This window comes from Theropithecus gelada, chromosome 4, assembly GCF_003255815.1.
Source record: "Theropithecus gelada isolate Dixy chromosome 4, Tgel_1.0, whole genome shotgun sequence".
In the NCBI taxonomy this organism is placed as follows: domain Eukaryota; kingdom Metazoa; phylum Chordata; class Mammalia; order Primates; family Cercopithecidae; genus Theropithecus; species Theropithecus gelada.
In genome coordinates, this window is record NC_037671.1 from 100,880,073 (window position 1) to 100,900,482 (window position 20,410).

At 33.3% G+C, this 20,410-nt stretch overlaps 1 protein-coding gene across 7 annotated transcripts in view; it reads left to right on the forward strand.

The window, feature by feature from the left end:
* Positions 1–20,410, forward strand: part of GRIK2 (glutamate ionotropic receptor kainate type subunit 2) — a 705,435-nt gene that overhangs the window by 414,163 nt on the left and 270,862 nt on the right. For all 7 annotated transcript variants that reach the window (XM_025382118.1, XM_025382120.1, XM_025382119.1 and 4 more), the window contains 2 exons: positions 5,843–5,986; positions 8,583–8,690. In XM_025382118.1, coding sequence (XP_025237903.1) covers positions 5,843–5,986; positions 8,583–8,690 — 252 coding nt within the window. The remainder of the gene's footprint in view (positions 1–5,842; positions 5,987–8,582; positions 8,691–20,410) is intronic.

The following is a 20,410-nucleotide window of genomic DNA, read 5'->3' on the forward strand; positions in this document are numbered from 1 at the left end:
ATGGTCTTTCAGAGTATGCTGTTTAGTATCCATATATTTGTAGTTTCAAGAATTTTTCTTGTTACTGATTTCTATTTTTTTGTTTATTGTGGTCTGATAAGACATTTGATATGATTTCCACTTTTAAAAGTTTGTTGAAACAAACTTTTAAAAACTCTGTCTCTCTTTAGATCAAATACAATTTGTTTTATATATCTAGGTGCCCTGCTGATGGGTGCATAAATATTGAGAAATGTTGTCCTCTTGCTGAATTGATCCCTTTGTCTTTATATAATGACCTGGTTTGTCTCTTTGTACTGTTTTTTTTTGACTTAAAGTCTGTTTTATTTGATATAAGTATAGCTATTCCAGCTCACTTTTGGCTTTCATTTGCATAGAATACTTGTTTTTCATTCCTTTACTTTCAGTCTATATGTGTCTTTATAAGCGAGATGAATTTCTTGTAGGCAGTATATAGTTGTATCATTAAAAAAATCCATTCAGCTAGTCATATCTTTCAAATGGACACCTTATTATGTTTGTATATTAAAGGTTATTATTAATATGTGAGGACTTATTCTCATCATTTTTTGTTTTTGATTGTTTTGTTTATCCTTTGTTCCCTTCTTTCTCTCTTATTGTTTATCATTGTGGTTTAGTGGTTTTCTGTAGTGGTTCCAGAATTTGGTTCTTTTATATAATATCTATCTCTTTATTGAAATTTTCACTCATATCCTGATTTTTTTTTCTTTGTATTGTTTTCCTGTGTTCTCTGTGTCTCATTGAGCTTCTTTGGTATAATTATTTTCAGTCTTTTTTCGGGCATTTCATAGATCTGTTTTTCACTGAATCTTTTACTGGAGAATTATTGTGCTCCTTTAGAGGTGGTGTACTTCCTTGATTGTTTATTTCTTGTGTCCTTTTTTGTCCTTATGTTGATATCTACACATCTTGTCATCTTGTATAATAGTTGCTTGTTTCAATTTTTTTTTTTTTTTTTTTTTTGAGATAGAGTCTCACTTTGTCAACCAGTCTGGATTGCAGTGGGGCTATCTTGACTGATTGCAATTTCCGCCTCCCGGGTTCAAGCCATTCTCCTGCCTTAGCCTCACAACTAGCTGGAATTACAGGCCCACAGCTACTATGTCCTGCTAACTTTTGTATTTTTAGTAGAGACCAGGTTTCGTCATGTTGGTTAGGCTGGCCTCAAACACCTGACTTCAGGTGATCCACCCACCTCGGCCTCCCAAAGTGTTGGAATTACAGGTGTAAGCCACTTGGCCAGCTTTTTTCAATTATTTTGGATGGGTTTTCATAAGGGAAAATTTTTCCTATGGATTTATCTGTGGTATTGGTTGAGGAGGCACTTTAGCTTTGATTCTAGGGTTAGCAGTAGCGTAGTTTTCATATGATTTTTACAGCATCAGTGGTGTCTATGATTTCCTCAGTTTCTTAGACTGTGATTGTTAGTGGAGACTGGGTTGAGATTTTACTGGGCATAGGCGTGCCAGGTAGTTCAGTCCTCAGGCTCAGTGGTATTATCGGTGGGCTAAATGTGCCTGTCTTTAGGCTCCTGTGTGGCATACAAGGGCACTGGTGTTACTGGGTCCAGGAGGGCCAATTGTTGGGCCTCCAGGAAGCTTGCTTGGGTTCAGTAGTGGCAGCAGTGGGCATGTGTGTGGTGAATTCCTGGGCCCCTAAGCAGTGTGCATGGCATGAGAAATAGCAGTAGTGATGGTGGGACACCCGTGGGCTCCCAGGCATCAAATACTGGTGTTAGCAGTGCCTGCAACAGACTGGATGGTCCAGTCCCCAGGAGGAGTGCACAGACACTAACAGTGGTGAACGAGGCAGGGATGTTCTCAGGTCTCTGGATGGCATGCTTGGGTACTTTGTGGATAGTGCCAGGGGTATGGGCCTGCCCTTAGCGTCCCCTGATGGTTATATGGGAATAGGCTGTGGTGAGTCGGACAGGGCGATCTCCATGCCCCAGGTATAATAACATATTTCTTTTTTACAAATATATATTTACCAATTTTCTATAATCTCTACCTTTTCTTATTTTGCAGTGCCTTTTCATTATGTAAATACTTATGAACAAATTATATAGAGATCTGTGCATTCAGGTGCTAGTTGACATTTGTTATATTGTGTAACTACAAAACCACCTTCACTACTTTGCTTATTAACTGTAGAGTGCTGAGTGAGAAACCCAGAGAAAAGGATATAAACTTTGGACAGACTATATGGATTAAATCCAGCTCTACCTGTATATACTATGGTTTGTTTTTTGAGTTACTTAACTGCTGACTGCCTTGCTTTCCTATTTGACACAAACTTGATGGGATTGCACCTGAATAATGGTTATAGAAATTAAAGGAATTAATTTAAGGAGAGTGCCTCACACACAGATATTGAATGAATATTGGCTATTAATATTATTAATAGAAGACAAATTTTCACATATTCGTGAGAATAAGAGAAGCCACATTTTTGTGAGCATTCTTGTGAGAATAAGAGAAATCATATTTTTGAAGCACTAGAGTTTTCTCACAATTTTTCAAAGAAGGAAGAATTTATAGATACACAATTTTACAAAGAAGACAATAGTTTAATCTGACAAGATATTAAATATAAACAGAAAAAAAACTACATACTATCACAAAAACAATTAGTCTAAAATTAAAACAAAAAAGTACTCCAAAGTGAAGAACATATAATAGAAAGTATTTCAGAAGTTCTGTTTATTGATTTATAAGTGTAGATATTTTAAACTGGGAAATCCAGAAGTAGTTTGATCAGCAACTTTTAAAGTACTTGTACCTTTTTCTCAAGGATTTATATTTTATTGTTACAGACAGTCATCTTACCATTTTGCCCAGACTGGGCTCAAACTTCAGGGCTCAAGTGATCCTCCTACCTTACCCTTCCAAGTAGCTGGGCTACAGGTGTGTGCCACTGTACCCAGCTATATTTATCTTGTAGTTTAATAATATTGTCTAATTTTTATAATTGCATTTAAAATAACAATTTCAAAGAGTTTTATTATCAACTACTGTGTCCCTGATCATGAAATTGAAACTCTATACCAGAAAAGATTTTTCAATTTTTAATTAGGCAGAATTATTTTCTAGCATTGTCATATTAAATAAGGTTACTACTCTAGGATTTTTATGTATGTCCTGTAAGATTATCTATATGTCAATAAGCCATGAAAAGCTATCTTCATGAAAACTTGGAATTAGAAATATTATATATTTTATTCTTTTAGTTATTTTTTGCATAAATAGATTAAAATTTTTATCTTGGCAATAACTGCTATGGTATTTGTAATCTTCCTCATACATTACACATTAATGTTAAAAACTGTGGAAAATAAATATGAAATAAAAATTTTACTCATGATTATTTCACAAGAGTTAAATATTAATTTATTGTGTTTTCCTGTTGTTTATATAGTATGTAGTGGTGGCTCAAAAGCATTCCTGAACAGAGAGGGTCGGCTTCTCCACTTGTTAGCTGTGATTTTAATTGGTTCTTCACTTCTCCCAACCTTGGTTTTGTTATTTATAAAATGTGAACAATAGGTTTTTTATTATACTATTACTCAGAGAATAAAGTAAATACATTAATTACTCTCATATATAAGTATATATACATGTGTATTTTAGATATTCAATTTATAAATATATATATTGCTTTATAAAGTAATACTTTATATTACTCTATAAAATATATTATTTATAAATATATATAATATTTATAAAGTAAATATATATTTATGCTGTATTTCCAGCATAAAGTGTTATATATATGCTTTTTAATGTATATATTATATAATAGTTTATATATTATGTATAAAATAATGTTTATATATTATAATGGTTTTATATATTATATATTATATATTACATACTATATATAATATATTATAGTATATTATATACTTATATATTATATATAATACATGAAATTGTTATTTATATATAAAACCATTATGTATTATATATAAAACCATTATGTATATTATATATAAAACCATTATTTATACATTGCTATATATAATGATTTATGCTGGAAATACAGTTCTGCATAATCTAAATCTAATTTAACACAACACCATTTAAGATGTATTTAATTTCCGTCTAGTTAAGTATTTTTCAAAACTGATTTTTTAGTGCTTATATAAGAAAACATTGTGAATTTATTTAGAAATTTCCCTATTTTGGTCATTCAGTAGATTTCCACTCTCTTTTTTTTTTCTAAAAAAACCCAATGGATACGTTGCCTTTGTTCTTATCTCTGATTTTCTTAATGTTAATTCCAGAAAGAGGAATTACTGGGTTAAAATAAACATAAATATTTTTAAGGCTCTCTTATGTTTTATGCTGCAAAATTACCCTTCCTGTTGACAGTGATATATTTTAAACACTCAAAATATATCTTCCCAATTCTGGTGATAATTTTTGTGACCACCCGTGTAATATATGTAATATGTCCTCTGAATGTTATCTTGGGTCAAAGACAAATATCAGTCAAATCTTCAGGCTCAGGATATATGCCTCTATGAACTCCACTACTAGTTTTCACTATGCATCCTTCAGGGTATGTGAAAATAGTCAGTAAAATGTATAAAGTGAAGGTTAGGAATCTGAGTTATTTTCCCCAGAGATTTATGAACGATAAAATAATATTATTATGTTCTCTTATTGCATTGTGCTCTTTAGCCATCTTCCATTTTGTGTGATATAGCTCCTTAGGATCCATTTGTTTGAAAGCTACTGTGTATACTCATTTTGTATTGTGGCAAATGCTGTAATCTACAGGGTTCCTATTCATTTTGGAATTCATTTCACAGCTCACTAATTGTGTGAATGAGAAGAGAAAATATATGCTTTTATTCTAAAGCATGCCAAGCAGATGGCCAAAGTTCATTGCTAGGAGTACTGTCAGTGTGGCTGTCTTCTCTAGGTAGTAAGCCTGGCATCGATCTGTCAAACACAATGTGAGGGTCCATTTAACACAGCACTTGACAATCACTGAGCCTCTGTTTTGTTATGACTTATAAACATTTTAGTTTTGTATCGTCAACCTCCAAAGTGGTTGGTCATTTGAGCAGGTGCAAACACAGTAGAATTCATACTCGCTTTACTTGAGAAGCCAAATGAACTTTTATTCACATGGAAATCTTGGGGAAATGAAACAGTACAAGAGATTAAGTTTAGCTTCTTGAAAAGCGAGTAATACAGCTATTGAGATTCAAAACTACCATCGTTTCTGAGATTGAAACTTTTGAAAATTTGAGTTGAAGAAAAAGATCAGGGTTTATATCTTTTTAAAGCTAAAAGATTAAAACAGTGAAATAATTTAAGGTTTTAAGTAAATCTCCCTTAAAATCTTTGTTTCTTCCTATAAAAGGAAACTGTTTACTTACTTTTATATACAATATGTAATTTATATGACCATTAAAAATGTTAGCAATGTACTCATTGTGTGTGTGTGTGTGTGTGTGTGTGTGTGTGTATACTGAGACAGAGTAACAAGCAGAGAGAGTCACTAAAAGGAAATAAAGCCTGTCTTCATACATTTCCTACTTCAATGGCAATACTAGGACTATATGTAATTGGGTTATTTCAGGAAAAGGAGGATAGGTCAAATTTTCTTATGGAGCTGATGTAGTAATTTGATCATAATGACTTGTTTAAGAGAACGAGAGCATGTTAAAGATAATGTTTTCTTCTTTATACAAAGAAAAACGGTATATCTATTTCCTTTACCTCTTCCCTCTCCCTCCTTGCAAACCATCTACCACAGGTTCTACAAGTTATATTGACTATACATTTCCCTTTCCCTTGCTTTTCAGACTGATGCTGCTCTAATGTATGATGCTGTGCATGTGGTGTCTGTGGCCGTCCAACAGTTTCCCCAGATGACAGTCAGTTCCTTGCAGTGTAATCGACATAAACCCTGGCGCTTCGGGACTCGCTTTATGAGTCTAATTAAAGAGGTATGTCAGGAGAAGAACATCTGCCTTGTCTCTTTTGTTGTCAAGCTGAATGAAGTGAGATTATTGTGGTTTTTCTAGCAAGTGACCTTTTACTTTATGTTATTTAAATTTTCTCTCTTACTCCAAATAAGCAAAATTAACATTTTTACTAAACAATACCAAATGAAAGGTGGGGGGAATCCCATTAGAAACAAAATATCTGTCAATGAGGGTTAACCTTTACCTTTCTGAATCTTTATATTTATTACTTTTCCTTTATGTAGAGATATAGATTAATAAAAGAATACTTATATTTTAGGCAACAAAATATAAAATGCATATAAAATGCATTTTTAACATAAATGTCATTTGCACTACAGTAAAATTATACCTAATTTGTGAGGCTTCAAGTATAGTTATTTAGATTAATTGTTCCTAAATATGTCTAGTTATTTAAATTATATTAACAGTTAACAAAAATAGAATATATGAATTAATCAAAGTGCAAAATTTACTCCATATTATATAATGAAACCATTCTTATTACCACATATAATTTCTGATTATGTCTGTTACAGATCAAGCATATTCATAGTGAGAAAAAGAAACATTTTGAAGATCATATGTACCTACAAATATACGTCCATATATATACAAATACATATACATATATATTTTTCCTGTCATAAGAGAAAGTCCTTTGTTAGCTTAGAATACTTTTCATATATGAAAGTTTAACCGAGCCTTAATCTTTGCAATGAGATATCACAGGTATTATTACCATATGAGATTTTTTATTAATGGCTTAAAATAAATCATCAGTTCATCTTGTAATAAATTATTCATCATGAAAATAAAAGTGCAAATAGGATCATAATTAAGTATCTCTGAATATCCATGAATTTTCTTTGTCTAATTCTTATCAAACTCTCAGGTAGATGAATTTATAATAGTTTCCGAAGAATATGCCGTTTATTAGTTGCCCATATTCTAACATTTACTTCTGGTTTAAAACTGAGCCTTAGTGAGCTGCAGACATAGTCCACAGGTCTGGTGAGATGAAGAATTGATTTTTCTGAACTCAGCACTAGATTATTGAAACCATGCCATGTGTCAAGCAGCCCAAAAAGAAGCAGTTGTGTGACATTCCCCATTGTATTTATTGTAGGGTGTAATTGAGAATCTTGTCCACTAAATCACACAGTGTCCCCCTTATGAGGACCAACAGGAGAAATTTCTCTCAGGTCTCAGTGCCAGGAAAAGCTTTCTCCTGAGCAGCTGGTATGTCTTAAATTATAGACCCTGTATATTGTGTTTTTATCATATTTTCTTCTTTGTTTTGGTTGCTAGGCAGTTCAGAAGTGAATTTGTGATAAAATTATTTGTGCAATTTCACCTGGCATACATTTCTTTATGCTCTCTCTACCCCAGATTTGTTCTACTGTTTTACACTTCTATTCCTGTACTTCTTGATCTTTTTGTTTACTTTTTTACTATTATCCATTTTTGTTAGTCACTTGAAATTTTTTCTTTGGAAGGTGTTAGGCTAGAAATATTTTTTTCTTCCTTATTGTAAACCAGTGAACACATGTTTAACTATAGCAAAGACATGTTGCAGTATGTTTATGAATATATATCATAATTTTTCTATTTCATTTGTAACTTGTTAGCTGAAAACTATTTGAGAATCCTGCACATAAGTACCCAAATACCATATGGAGCCTAAGACATTCAGTAATATTAATTTCAAATCCTTATTGAAATATTACTGTTAATCTACTGATATTTACTTCTTTGGGGTCTTGTTTATATTATTTTAAACATTTTAGTTGTGAGTATACATTTTATAATTTAAAATTTCTGTATTTAACTAGTTTTTCCAAAGCTATTTCCAAATTACAAACAATGGAAAACATCTAATTGTGGTTCTATAACCAACAGAATGGGAAAATTTTTACATTAAAAAAGTCCAGGTATTTACTCACCTTTTAGGGTTGAACATATTATATAGCTAGATTATTATATTCCCATCTCCTTCTACATGATGTATATCTTGATATGAAGTAATTATAATACATTTCCCCTGTTCTTACTTAGGGGAAAGTAAAGGAGTAAGTTAATTATTCTATGGGGAATGTATATAATTGAGTTAGTATAACATAGCTTTTCCTGGATTTGGTTTCTCTTATTGTAATAAGTTTCTTTTCATATTATTATGAATTTGGTAGTGGGATTTTATAACAGTAGTTCTATCTGTATTTGCCAGTGAGATCTTTAATGTGTCATACACCATAAAAAGTAACTAAATTCTTCTTACTTTACTAAAAGAGGTATACTACTTACAACATAATAATAGAGTCTCTCATAGACAGAAAATTATAACTGGAAAATGCATTTTATAAAATGAAAAATTTATAATATATTTTCTACTGAAACTAAGATAATTTATGTAGAAAAACATTTTTCAAATTTCAGAGGAAAATTAAAATACTTTAAAAATCTCTAGCAACGTCAACTATGAAAAATAATGAATATAAGGTTCCTACTTTTATGAAAAAATATTTATTCCATCTTTCTTCACTTATTTATTATCATTTTTTTTTTTCTATTCCCATAGGCACATTGGGAAGGCCTCACAGGCAGAATAACTTTCAACAAAACCAATGGCTTGCGAACAGATTTTGATTTGGATGTGATCAGTCTCAAGGAAGAAGGTCTAGAAAAGGTATTTCAGTCAGCTTATTTGCTGTAATTACTAAATGAAACATATCTCAAAGAAGACAGAAATATTCTCTGCTGTAGTCACATTTCATTGACATTTAACTTTAGTAACTCTAAAAATAAATATTTAATTCATTGTATTGAACTTAATAATTGACAATTAGGATTCAAGGATAAAGGGTATCTTAAGTCAATTTTATATTTTATTTTCTAACTAGAGGTTTTCTGATGCATATAATCTTTGAAATGCATATAATGTTAATTAGTCTTAAGGTTTAATATAGCAATTAGAAAATATGAGAATATTTGGTTTAATATGGGTCTTTATACGTGCAGCTTATAATCACTTGTGGTTACATAGACTTTCCAACTTGGAGCAGGCTATTAAAAAATTAAATAGAAAAGTGTTTCCATTGTTTGAGTCATATTTAAGTGAAATATTTGAATTAATGTATGCACAGTAAATATGGCATATATATAAATGTAGCACACTACACTGGATCTATCTTACTTGATTCTATTGCTAGGGATTGTGGTAAAGCACCCAAAGAATTTGGGTATGTGCATACTTAATGAATATTTTAGTGTGAATTTTCTTAAATACATAATGTATTTAGATATTTTTCTGTTAGATTCATTGATAATTGATGAGATATTAAATCTTATTAAACCTTTTTAGATATTATCTAGATATTATTACATCTTATTAGATCTTATTAAAATAAGAACTTAGAAAAATTATTTTAAATAAGAACTTGAGAAAAATAATATTGCTTTGAAGATAGTAAGCTATCTTATAGTTTACCTAGCAATGAAACATGGAGCTTTAGTTCTAGATAGAAACTGAAGAGGAAAGCTGAGACCTAAGAAGGGCTTTTTTAGCCTGCAAGATAACAGCACATTTGAATGCTGATTCAAATCATCCAGGAGAGAGTAAAACTACATTTTTGATAATGTCCCCAAGACAGTTTAAGTACATTATGACCAACTGCTGATTCAAATTGATGTAACTGTTACCTCCTGCCATTGAGGATTTCAAACTGTACACTTTGTCAAGACCATGCAAAGTCAGGAATATTTTATAATAAACTGGAACCCAAGTATTCATGAGACAGCAGTCCCTTCCTAACTATCTCACTCTTAAGATGAGAAAATTAGTCTGTGTCCAAGACTGGAGTTGATAATGGTGGAGTTCAGTAAGCTCTTAAGGAGTTTATCATATTGTTTACTGGAGATGTTATTACCTTATTTATTTATTTATGAAATATCCAAATCACTAGGAGGAACTTGGACCATTGCTGACATTTCAGTACATTTGCATAAAAATGGCAATGCTCTTCATATTACCATAGATACATTCCTGTCTTGAATTCAAAATAAATAAAACATTACAAAGTTTTCTCTGTGCTCCATTGTGGCTTATAGATACGCCTGAATATAATGATTATCAAGTACATATGATGATTTATCACATTGATAAATGAGGTAAACCAGTATGAGTTTTGCAGGTTGCTCTGCAATTTCATAAATATTTTTTGTATTCTTTTCTAAAATCTGAAAATTCATTTTGCTGAATTAATTATGTGCAGTACTTATCCTCAAGGGGCTTTTCATGTACAGTGATAAGGTAATGCATATTTGTAAATGAATACAATCGAAAGCTATATGTTTCAAGCTTTCAAAAGTCCAATACAAATATAATTTCTGATAAAAAGTATAATTAATCAAGAGTCATAGTCAATTGAGTACTTAGAATTAGCTTTTAAATATGTTGAATTATTGATTGTTAGACATTCAGTCATTTTAGAAGGAAGTAACAGCATGAGGAAACACAAACATAGCGTTTGATTTTATCATTATACACATACACATACACACAGTGGAAGAGGGAGATAAAGCTAAAATGCTAGATTTTAGTCATAACATAAATACCATGTTCGGGATATTTGCAGGATATTAGAATACAGTGCGAGTTTAAAGAAAGAATAGTCCTGAAGGCTATGGGTTACTTGGGAAGATAATATAGTTTAGAATAATTTGACTATGAGGACATGGATATAAAACCATTCTAACAGGAAGTGGAGATGAGTAAACAGTTTTTGATAGAAGGCATTAACTGAACCATCAACAATGCTGTTAGTTCAAAGACAAGCAAAGCATTTGGACTATGTTTTTAAGGAGAAATGGAGGAGCCAGGTAGGAAAAGGGGGGATACCAGGGATAAAAGCATAACTCAAAGATTGGAAAATGAATTACCAAGTAGGATAATTACTAGTAGAAAGGAATTGGCATAAACCTTCCCCTGAAAAGACAGATAAGGTACCGAGGATGGGTGGAGGTAAGTTAAAGAGAAAGGGAACAAAAAGTTCACATGAAATATTTTCAATATCCTTGAAAATTTGTACATGAACTCATCAGCTAAAGGACAGAGGTAAAGTTTAGTCAGTTCTTAAGAAAAATTGAAAATTCCATTTTGACAGACTTGATTTTGACTTAGAAGGAACAAAGTGCTGCTAAGTAGCAAAAGGTCCTAATTTTAAATTTAATAGAATGTTTAAGAGCTCAAGGTCTAGATTCAGAGAGATTTGGGCTCAAATTCTCACTCTGCCCTTTACTTTTTATGGACAAATTTATTAATCTCTCTAAAACATGGGGTCTTATGAATCATGAGACAATAGCAGTTATCTGCCTCATGAGGACTGAGCGTTATTGACTTGATATTTTTCCCCCTGGAAAGTACAGTTACCAACTCATTGATGGAAAAGGCAGCATCCCTACCTTGATAGAATTCACACTTTAGAAGGGTCAATAGATGGTTATCCAAGAGGCTTGATTTTCAGTTCCAATTCCATCAAAACTAAGTGTGTGAACTTCATCCTGCCACCTAACTTGTCTGTGTCAAATTTCTCATCGTAAAAAAAAAAGTGGAGTGCAAAGGGCTGCCCTCTTGGACAGTCTGAAGTAAGAATACTATGGCCTCTAAAAGAACCCGGAAGTAACATCTTGAAATATATTGAGGCTAGAAATTTTAATCGTTAAAGTTAACAATTATATTCTATCATGACTGAGAGACAAAAATGAAGAAGGAAAACATGTAATGTGCTAGCTTTATCCCTCTTCTCATGCCCATTGCCTTTTTTTCATTCTCATTCTGTCTTGGTCATCTTAGACCACTTCATTTAGTAGATTAATCCTCTAACAAATATGGAAGAATGTCTGTCTTATGCCCTCAAGAAGGTTATAATCTAGTAGAGGAAACCTGTCAATGATAAATAGACTCATTAGATGTATTAAATTATAAGACTTGGAAGTAATAAGTGCTGAAAAGTAGGTTATTTTGTTTTTATGTCACTGACATGATAGATTTTACATAATGTTCAGAAACACGAACTTTAGGATTAAAACAGTTAACAGGAAGGAAGGCCGTATTTCTGTTTTTTACAACTGTGGAACAGATAAACCAGGAAGAAATGAGTATACTTCTAATGAATGGGAAAAGGTGGGCCATGCTCAAGTGTCTGAGCCTGGAGTGGAGATGGGCATCCTTTCTACTTAGATAGTGTCCATAGATCAAATGAATTCTTTCTACTCTATTGTAGCAGAAGCCTTAATTGGAACCCAGCCCAATTCACTGTGGTCCCAAAAAGATCACCGTTACTATATATACAGCCAGTCGCTTCTGTCCAAACAAGCTCTCTGAGACCATGGCAGTGCCTTCAATGGAGGAGGGGAGGGCAAGAAGGGGAAAAAACAATAGGTGCTACTACAGACTTTGTCTAGCTCAGGCAATACTTTTGCTTATGAGAGGCTGATATTGAGCACTCAAGAACAGGAAAAGGAAAACAGGATAAATGATTTTCCAAGCTTGAATTCTTCTGGCCAGTTCAAAGATCGTATAGTGTATTCTACTTTCAAAATATGTTTAGAATCCATTCATCTCTCACCACATCCATTGCTGAATCATAAGGGTGGTACCTTTCAACTGTACAGCTACACTGGAATTCCCACAAGTCTCTCTGTTCAACTCTCTTATAATCCATTCCCTAAACCACAGCAGCCAGACAGATATTTTTAAAAGAAAATTGAGGCCGGGCGCGGTGGCTCAAGCCTGTAATCCCAGCACTTTGGGAGGCCGAGATGGGCGGATCACGAGGTCAGGAGATCGAGACCATCCTGGCGAACACAGTGAAACCCCGTCTCAACTAAGAAATACAAAAAATAGCCGGGCGAGATGGCGGGCGCCTGTAGTCCCAGCTACTCGGGAGGCTGAGGCCGGAGAATGGCGTGAACCCGGGAGGCGGAGCTTGCAGTGAGCTGAGATCCGGCCACTGCACTCCAGCCTGGGCTACAGAGCGAGACTCCGTCTCAAAAAAAAAAAAAAAAAAAAAAAAAAGAAAATTGACCCATGTCATCCCTCTGTTTAAATGCCTTCATAGGTTCCGATTGTATTTTGAATAAAGTCCAAAGCACCAGTGACCTCTCATCATGTTCTCAGATATTTTCTTATGCCCTACCTACAGAGGGTTTTTTTTTTTTTCCATTTCCTCAAGAAAACAAAGTTTTCTTATCACTTTGGCATAGAGTAGTAGAAACAGTTTTCCCAGCCAGGAATATCCATTCCCAGTGCCTTTGCCTGGAGAACTTTTACTCATCCTGGTGGTATCATCTTGAATATTACTTCCTTGGATAGGCCTCCTCTAAGTCTCTAATCAAGTTTAAATTTTTCCTAATGCTCTGCCCTTTTTCATTTCTGACTCTATCAAAGTCCGCAATTATTTATTCATGTAAACTTTATAAAAGGGCTATCTCCCTAGCCAGAATGCAAGACCTACTAGATGGAAAATATATGCTCCCTTTTCCACTATTATATATTAAGGCTTTGCAAAGTATCCCTTGTCTTGAGGACAAAGTATGTACTTAAGAAATATTTGTTGACTGTTGAATGAATAAAGGATCTTTATGGAAATTATGAGATACTTCACATAGAATGCTTACTCAAGTGTCTGATGCAGAGTTATTTTCCTATAGCACAGTTTGTTGCTTTTCCTAGCTTTGCTCTGTACCTCCAACATGAGAACGAGGAAAGACAATAGTCAAGGGGTCAGTGGGTTGGGGTCATGGGTCAATGTTTCAAGTGGGTAAAGGATTTTAGATTGCAGAACCTCACCCTGAAGTCTGAAATTGTAAGGATCCACATTGCTTCAGTGTCAAACCTGGCCCCATTCATAGCGGAATTAAAAACTCCAGTTTTTCTTATGCCCTACCTACAGAGGGTTTTTGTTTGTTTGTTTGTTTCCTCAAGAAAACAAAGTTTTCTTATCACTTTGGCATAGAGTAATATAGTTTTCCCAGCCAGGAATATCCATTCCCAGTGCCTTTGCTGTAGAACTCTTACTCATCCTGGTGATATCATCTTGAATATTACTTCCTTAGATAGGCTTTCCAGTATTACATTAAACAGTAATAATAAATATTCTACTTATAAATATTCCTTTTTTGTCCTTATGAGTTAATAGTATGGAAATAAAAAAAAGCCCACCCAAATGAGAACAAGCAGAAGTTACTATTCAGAACTTACTACGGGAAGGGAGGCAGCCATCATCACTTGCATTAAACTGGGGTTCAAAGGCAAGCAGGGGAGTGGAAAAGTTTTATAGTGGAAAGAAATGAAGACCTCAGCTGTGCTGTGATTGGAGATTGCTGGCATGAGGAAACTGGATTTGGTCTAACTAAGCAAGGCACCTGGATAATGGGTTTGGGGGGCATATTTGACTTTCTCTGGCTGATCCTGATTTGGAGGGTGGCAAAAAATTGGAAAACTGGAAGTAATAGGATGAATCCTGATTGTTTTGGGTAGATTGTTGGCTGAGATTGTGTTTGGCTTCCTGAGATGCTCACTCCAGAGCTTCTGGATCAAACTTTGTCATCACACATGGTTTGGTCATTGTCTATTTGTGTATTCAGTCTGTGAGTGGAATTACTGAAGTAATTTGGAGGGAGAAGAATAGCAAACATAAAAAGAATCAGGAAAAATTTACTTGTGAGGAAACACAAAAACATCATCACCAACAATAAATTTTTGTTTTGTTTTGTTTTTGTTGTTTAGAGTATGTAACCAGGATGTAACTTATTGTTGGAAATGGTTTATCGTTGTTTTTCAGTCACCTGAAGCTTAGCTATGTGCTTGGGAAAGACCAGCTTCAGAGGGAAGAAAAAACAAAACTGATGGCATAAGATGTTACAGAAATACTCTTAGACTATAACTTCAAAAGGATGCCATTTACAGCAAACAGAGTTGGAAGGGTTCCACACAAAATGCGTTTAGACTGAATTGATGACATTATATAAAATAGTGGAATTTCATTGCAAGATGAGCTACCTAGAAGCCATTTTGGGGAAAACAACCACTTAGATTTAGAAAAGAATTTCCAATAGGAAACTGTAATGCAATAATAAAATCCCTGAATCTTAACTCATGATTGAATTTTCTTATAAACTCTCCTATGTAACCACAGAGTACTTCATGTGTTTTACAAGAGAAAAAATCAATCTTTTACTGTTATACTTTCTTGATTATTCAAAATAATTTTTATTTTACTACAGAATATTTGTTTCTGAGTACAGATGTAAATTAATATTATTCTTGTGTACTTCTCTTACCCTTTTTCTAGCATCAAAGTTTGCCATTCTGATTATTTTGTTGATATTCTCCTGTGTGATATTTAAATGAAAATAGACATTGGAGAATAGAATGTGTTATCTCCTCAGCAGATAGGCTCTAATAAGCCATTATTAAAATTGACTTTATGTATTAATATTATATTAACTTTGAAAAATAGAAAAGATAAAACTGATAAATTTCTTTGGACAGAAATAGTGCTGAGGGACCTTGAAGCATTTGGGACTATAAAAAATAATCACAGTGTGTTTGCCTCAGCATAGGTTTGTAATAAATCAGCTTCTAATTTTGTATCCTTTGGGAAAATCTTTAAAAAATACAAAAAGACATTTTATGAAATATATGTCAATTTCTATAGTTAATAGTATAAATATAAAAATAATATGTACATGTCTAAATAGTATTTATAAATAATATAAAGCAATACATTTCACATTTACACATCTCTAAAAGGTATACATTTGTCATATTTCACTTTCATGTGAAGCTTCATTTTAACTTTTAACACTTACACTTCTTAAATATTTACTGCTTGCACCTAGCAGTCTAGAGACTAGTATCAGTAAACCATAGGCTTTTTGCTAAAACTCAACTATCTTGATAATATATGAGGAGGATAAGAATTAGTAGTGAAACTCTGCCTGCCTGAGTTTATAGGCATATGTGTTCTAGAATTAGAATATGTTTCAAAGTGCTTTTTGAATATTTTTTGTAAAATATGTATTTTGAAGAAAAAGTGGTTATTTCTACAAAAATCTTTACTATTGACCTTTCTTTTACTTGTTGAATCCTGCCCTCATTAAACTTCCTATGAAAAAGGTGTCTGAATGGAATTTACAATCTTCAAAACTTATCTAAATCTGAAAATCTACCTTAGATAGGTGAGAGCTATATTGGTTATAGATTTCTAGATACTGGATGCATGGCAGTTTTTATCTTCCTCTCTTTGGTGGCATTTGGTACATATACTCAGTCCCCATGGCAACAATGACCCCCAACTTGTCCAGGAACTGAGATTTATCTTGCCTTCCTGTAAGCAATGCTAATGGTGGTATTAACTAGTAATCTTTAAATAAGTCAAAAAGTGATGTTTGCTTCTCAAAAGCAAAAATACTTCCTGGTCAGGATCCAAGCCTATTGCCTTTCTTTGGAGATGTTAGCCATTTAATTTGTCTAACTCTTATATTGAATTCATTATAAGCCCTGTCTCAGAACTGTGCCAACATTTTTGTGCGTCAGTGTGTATAGTTATCATTTTGCTTGGTAACTTTACACTTCCAGGACGGTAACATATTTCAGAAAACTATTTATGGATGATGTTTATGTTTAGAAATCAATTAGATTGCCTTATTTGAGGTCACAGAATTTATTGTTTTGGTTACCAAAATGTCTCATTTTGGCCCACCAATGAATAGTAAATATTGACTTTTTTTCTTTTAACCACTAAATTCGAATTAACATATATATAAATAAATTACAATTATGATATATATATAATGTTGTAATTGATTGATTTGATTTCAAATCAAATCAAATCTGAACTACATTTTTATCTGTGGAAAAAATGGCTTTTAACTGAATGTTATCGTATTTTCATATTTGGGAACATTTAATTCATTGATTCAAACATTATTTAAAAAATCAAAATCACCACCTATCTGTTAACTCTTTAATTGTGCTTAGCGTTAAATTGCCCTAAACCAAAATAAAAATCCTAAATGAGAAAAATCAGTGTTTAGATTATTAATTCTTTTCCATGAGATGATTATATACTTATTGATTTATTATACTCATGTTAGCACTGTAGTTCTCAAATGGTAAAATCTCAGATCCTATGCACACTAGTTGAGAGTTTCAGGATACTGATTACTAAAGTGTTCTTTGTCCTATCCTTATAGGCCAATTAACTTATATCTGAAGGTCAGCCAATTCTCAGACAATTGCTCTGGACTCTAAATTCTAGCTGGCAGGAAGCACATAGGCTTTGCTGTAAAATATTTCTTTTTGTTTTTCCAGAGCTCAGGTGCCAATGTTTAAGTTCTCTCTTTTCAACACATAGTTCAATGGAAGTAAACCGTTATTAAACTTTGATGTCAAGGGTTATTAAACAGTAATGTAACTAACTATCTCTGCTTTTTATTTAACTATTTAGCATTTGAAGGGGTGAAGTAAGCAAAACAAAAGTCTCTAATTTCCCACTAATAGTGATAAAACTACTCTGTTGAAAAAAATCTCTGTACCCCAAATTCATGCATTGTATTGGATTGAGCAACCTGGGTTTTCAGAAATAATAGGTATATAAATTAATGGAGAAATAAACAATCCACTAATTCAGTCAATTGCAGGACATATTCATCTTTCATATGTAAATCAGCATTTAATTTAAATCTCTTCCTTATGCTTTCTATTTCTCAATTCTCTTAAACAGTACTATTGGGGTGCCATTTTTTTTCCAAGAGAAATAGTCAATATACTTCAAGGAAAACTATACTTTGTGGGTCACATGGTTGGCGGCAGCTCATTACTGGAAAGAAATTTCTTTAAGCAAACGTATTCTGAGATGGAGAGTCCACATTGTGCTAAGACTGTTAGAAACACATGTACAGTGTGGTTTCTCATTATCATCACACAGGCTCTCTTTGGAGAATTATGGCTTATATTCTTTATTCAAGGCTGACACATTCTCCTGACATTAAGTCAAAACAATGTACAAGCAAATAACTCTTTTTCTTTTTTACATTGTTGTCTAATGGAAAACTATATTGATTCTTTTTCCATCTACCAACATCCAGTGAATATTTTGTTAGTCAATGCCAGGAAGATAGTATAAAGAGAATTTTGATAGATTTGTATCAGGTATTTTTCAGTGGAGAATTTAAATTGTTTCTTACTTTAAAATAAGTTTAACTTTATTTGGAACTAGTATTTTAAAAACTAACTGGGAATGTTTATTTTATTCCTACTTAAAAAACTTTCTTGTATACATATCAAACAGATTATTACCGTAAATTTCATAGAAAATAAGAAACATGTCACATTGATTTGGCATACATAAAACAGAGCTAACATGCATCTTTAGAAGAAATGATAAGATGCTAATTTCATAGGTTAACAATTATATAGCCCAATAGAGGAAATAGGAACATTTTTTGCATTTAAAGTAGTAATATGAGTTACAAAACAAAATTTTTTTTTTTTATTTTTTTATTTTTTTATTTTTTATTTTTTTATTTTTTTTAAATTTATTTATTATTATTATACTGTAAGTTGTAGGGTACATGTGCATAACGTGCAGGTTTGTTACATATGTATACTTGTGCCTTGTTGGTGTGCTGCACCCATCAACTCGTCATTTACATCAGGTATAACTCCCAATGCAATCCCTCCCCCCGCCCCCCTCCCCATGATAGGCCCCGGTGTGTGATGTTCCCCTTCCCGAGTCCAAGTGATCTCATTGTTCAGTTCCCACCTATGAGTGAGAACATGCGGTGTTTGGTTTTCTGTTCTTGTGATAGTTTGCTAAGAATGATGGATTCCAGCTGCATCCATGTCCCTACAAAGGACACAAACTCATCCTTTTTTATGGCTGCATAGTATTCCATGGTGTATATATGCCACATTTTCTTAATCCAATCTGTCACTGATGGACATTTGGGTTGATTCCAAGTCTTTGCTATTGTGAATAGTGCTGCAATAAACATACGTGTGCATGTGTCTTTATAGCAGCATAATTTATAATCCTTTGGGTATATACCCAGTAATGGGATGGCTGGGTCATATGGTACATCTAGTTCTAGATCCTTGAGGAATCGCCATACTGTTTTCCATAATGGTTGAACTAGTTTACAATCCCACCAACAGTGTAAAAGTGTTCCTAATTCTCCACATCCTCTCCAGCACCTGTTGTTTCCTGACTTTTGAATGATCGCCATTCTAACTGGTGTGAGATGGTATCTCATTGTGGTTTTGATTTGCATTTCTCTGATGGCCAGTGATGATGAGCATTTTTTCATGTGTTTGTTGGCTGTATGAATGTCTTCTTTTGAGAAATGTCTATTCATATCCTTTGCCCACTTTTTGATGGGGTTGTTTGTTTTTTTCTTGTAAATTTGTTGGAGTTCTTTGTAGGTTCTGGATATTAGCCCTTTGTCAGATGAGTAGATTGCAAAAATTTTCTCCCATTCTGTAGGTTGCCTGTTCACTCTGATGGTAGTTTCTTTTGCTGTGCAGAAGCTCTTTAGTTTAATGAGATCCCATTTGTCAATTTTGGCTTTTGCTGCCGTTGCTTTTGGTGTTTTAGACATGAAGTCTTTGCCCATGCCTATGTCCTGAATGGTACTACCTAGATTTTCCTCTAGGATTTTTATGGTATTAGGTCTAACATTTAAGTCTCTAATCCATCTTGAATTAATTTTCGTATAAGGAGTAAGGAAAGGATCCAGTTTCAGCTTTCTACTTATGGCTAGCCAATTTTCCCAGCACCATTTATTAAATAGGGAATCCTTTCCCCATTTCTTGTTTCTCTCAGGTTTGTCAAAGATCAGATGGCTGTAGATGTGTGGTATTATTTCTGAGGACTCTGTTCTGTTCCATTGGTCTATATCTCTGTTTTGGTACCAGTACCATGCTGTTTTGGTTACTGTAGCCTTGTAGTATAGTTTGAAGTCAGGTAGCGTGATGCCTCCAGCTTTGTTCTTTTGACTTAGGATTGTCTTGGAGATGCGGGCTCTTTTTTGGTTCCATATGAACTTTAAAGCAGTTTTTTCCAATTCTGTGAAGAAACTCATTGGTAGCTTGATGGGGATGGCATTGAATCTATAAATTACCTTGGGCAGTATGGCCATTTTCACGATATTGATTCTTCCTATCCATGAGCATGGTATGTTCTTCCATTTGTTTGTGTCCTCTTTTATTTCACTGAGCAGTGGTTTGTAGTTCTCCTTGAAGAGGTCCTTTACATCCCTTGTAAGTTGGATTCCTAGGTATTTTATTCTCTTTGAAGCAATTGTGAATGGAAGTTCATTCCTGATTTGGCTCTCTGTTTG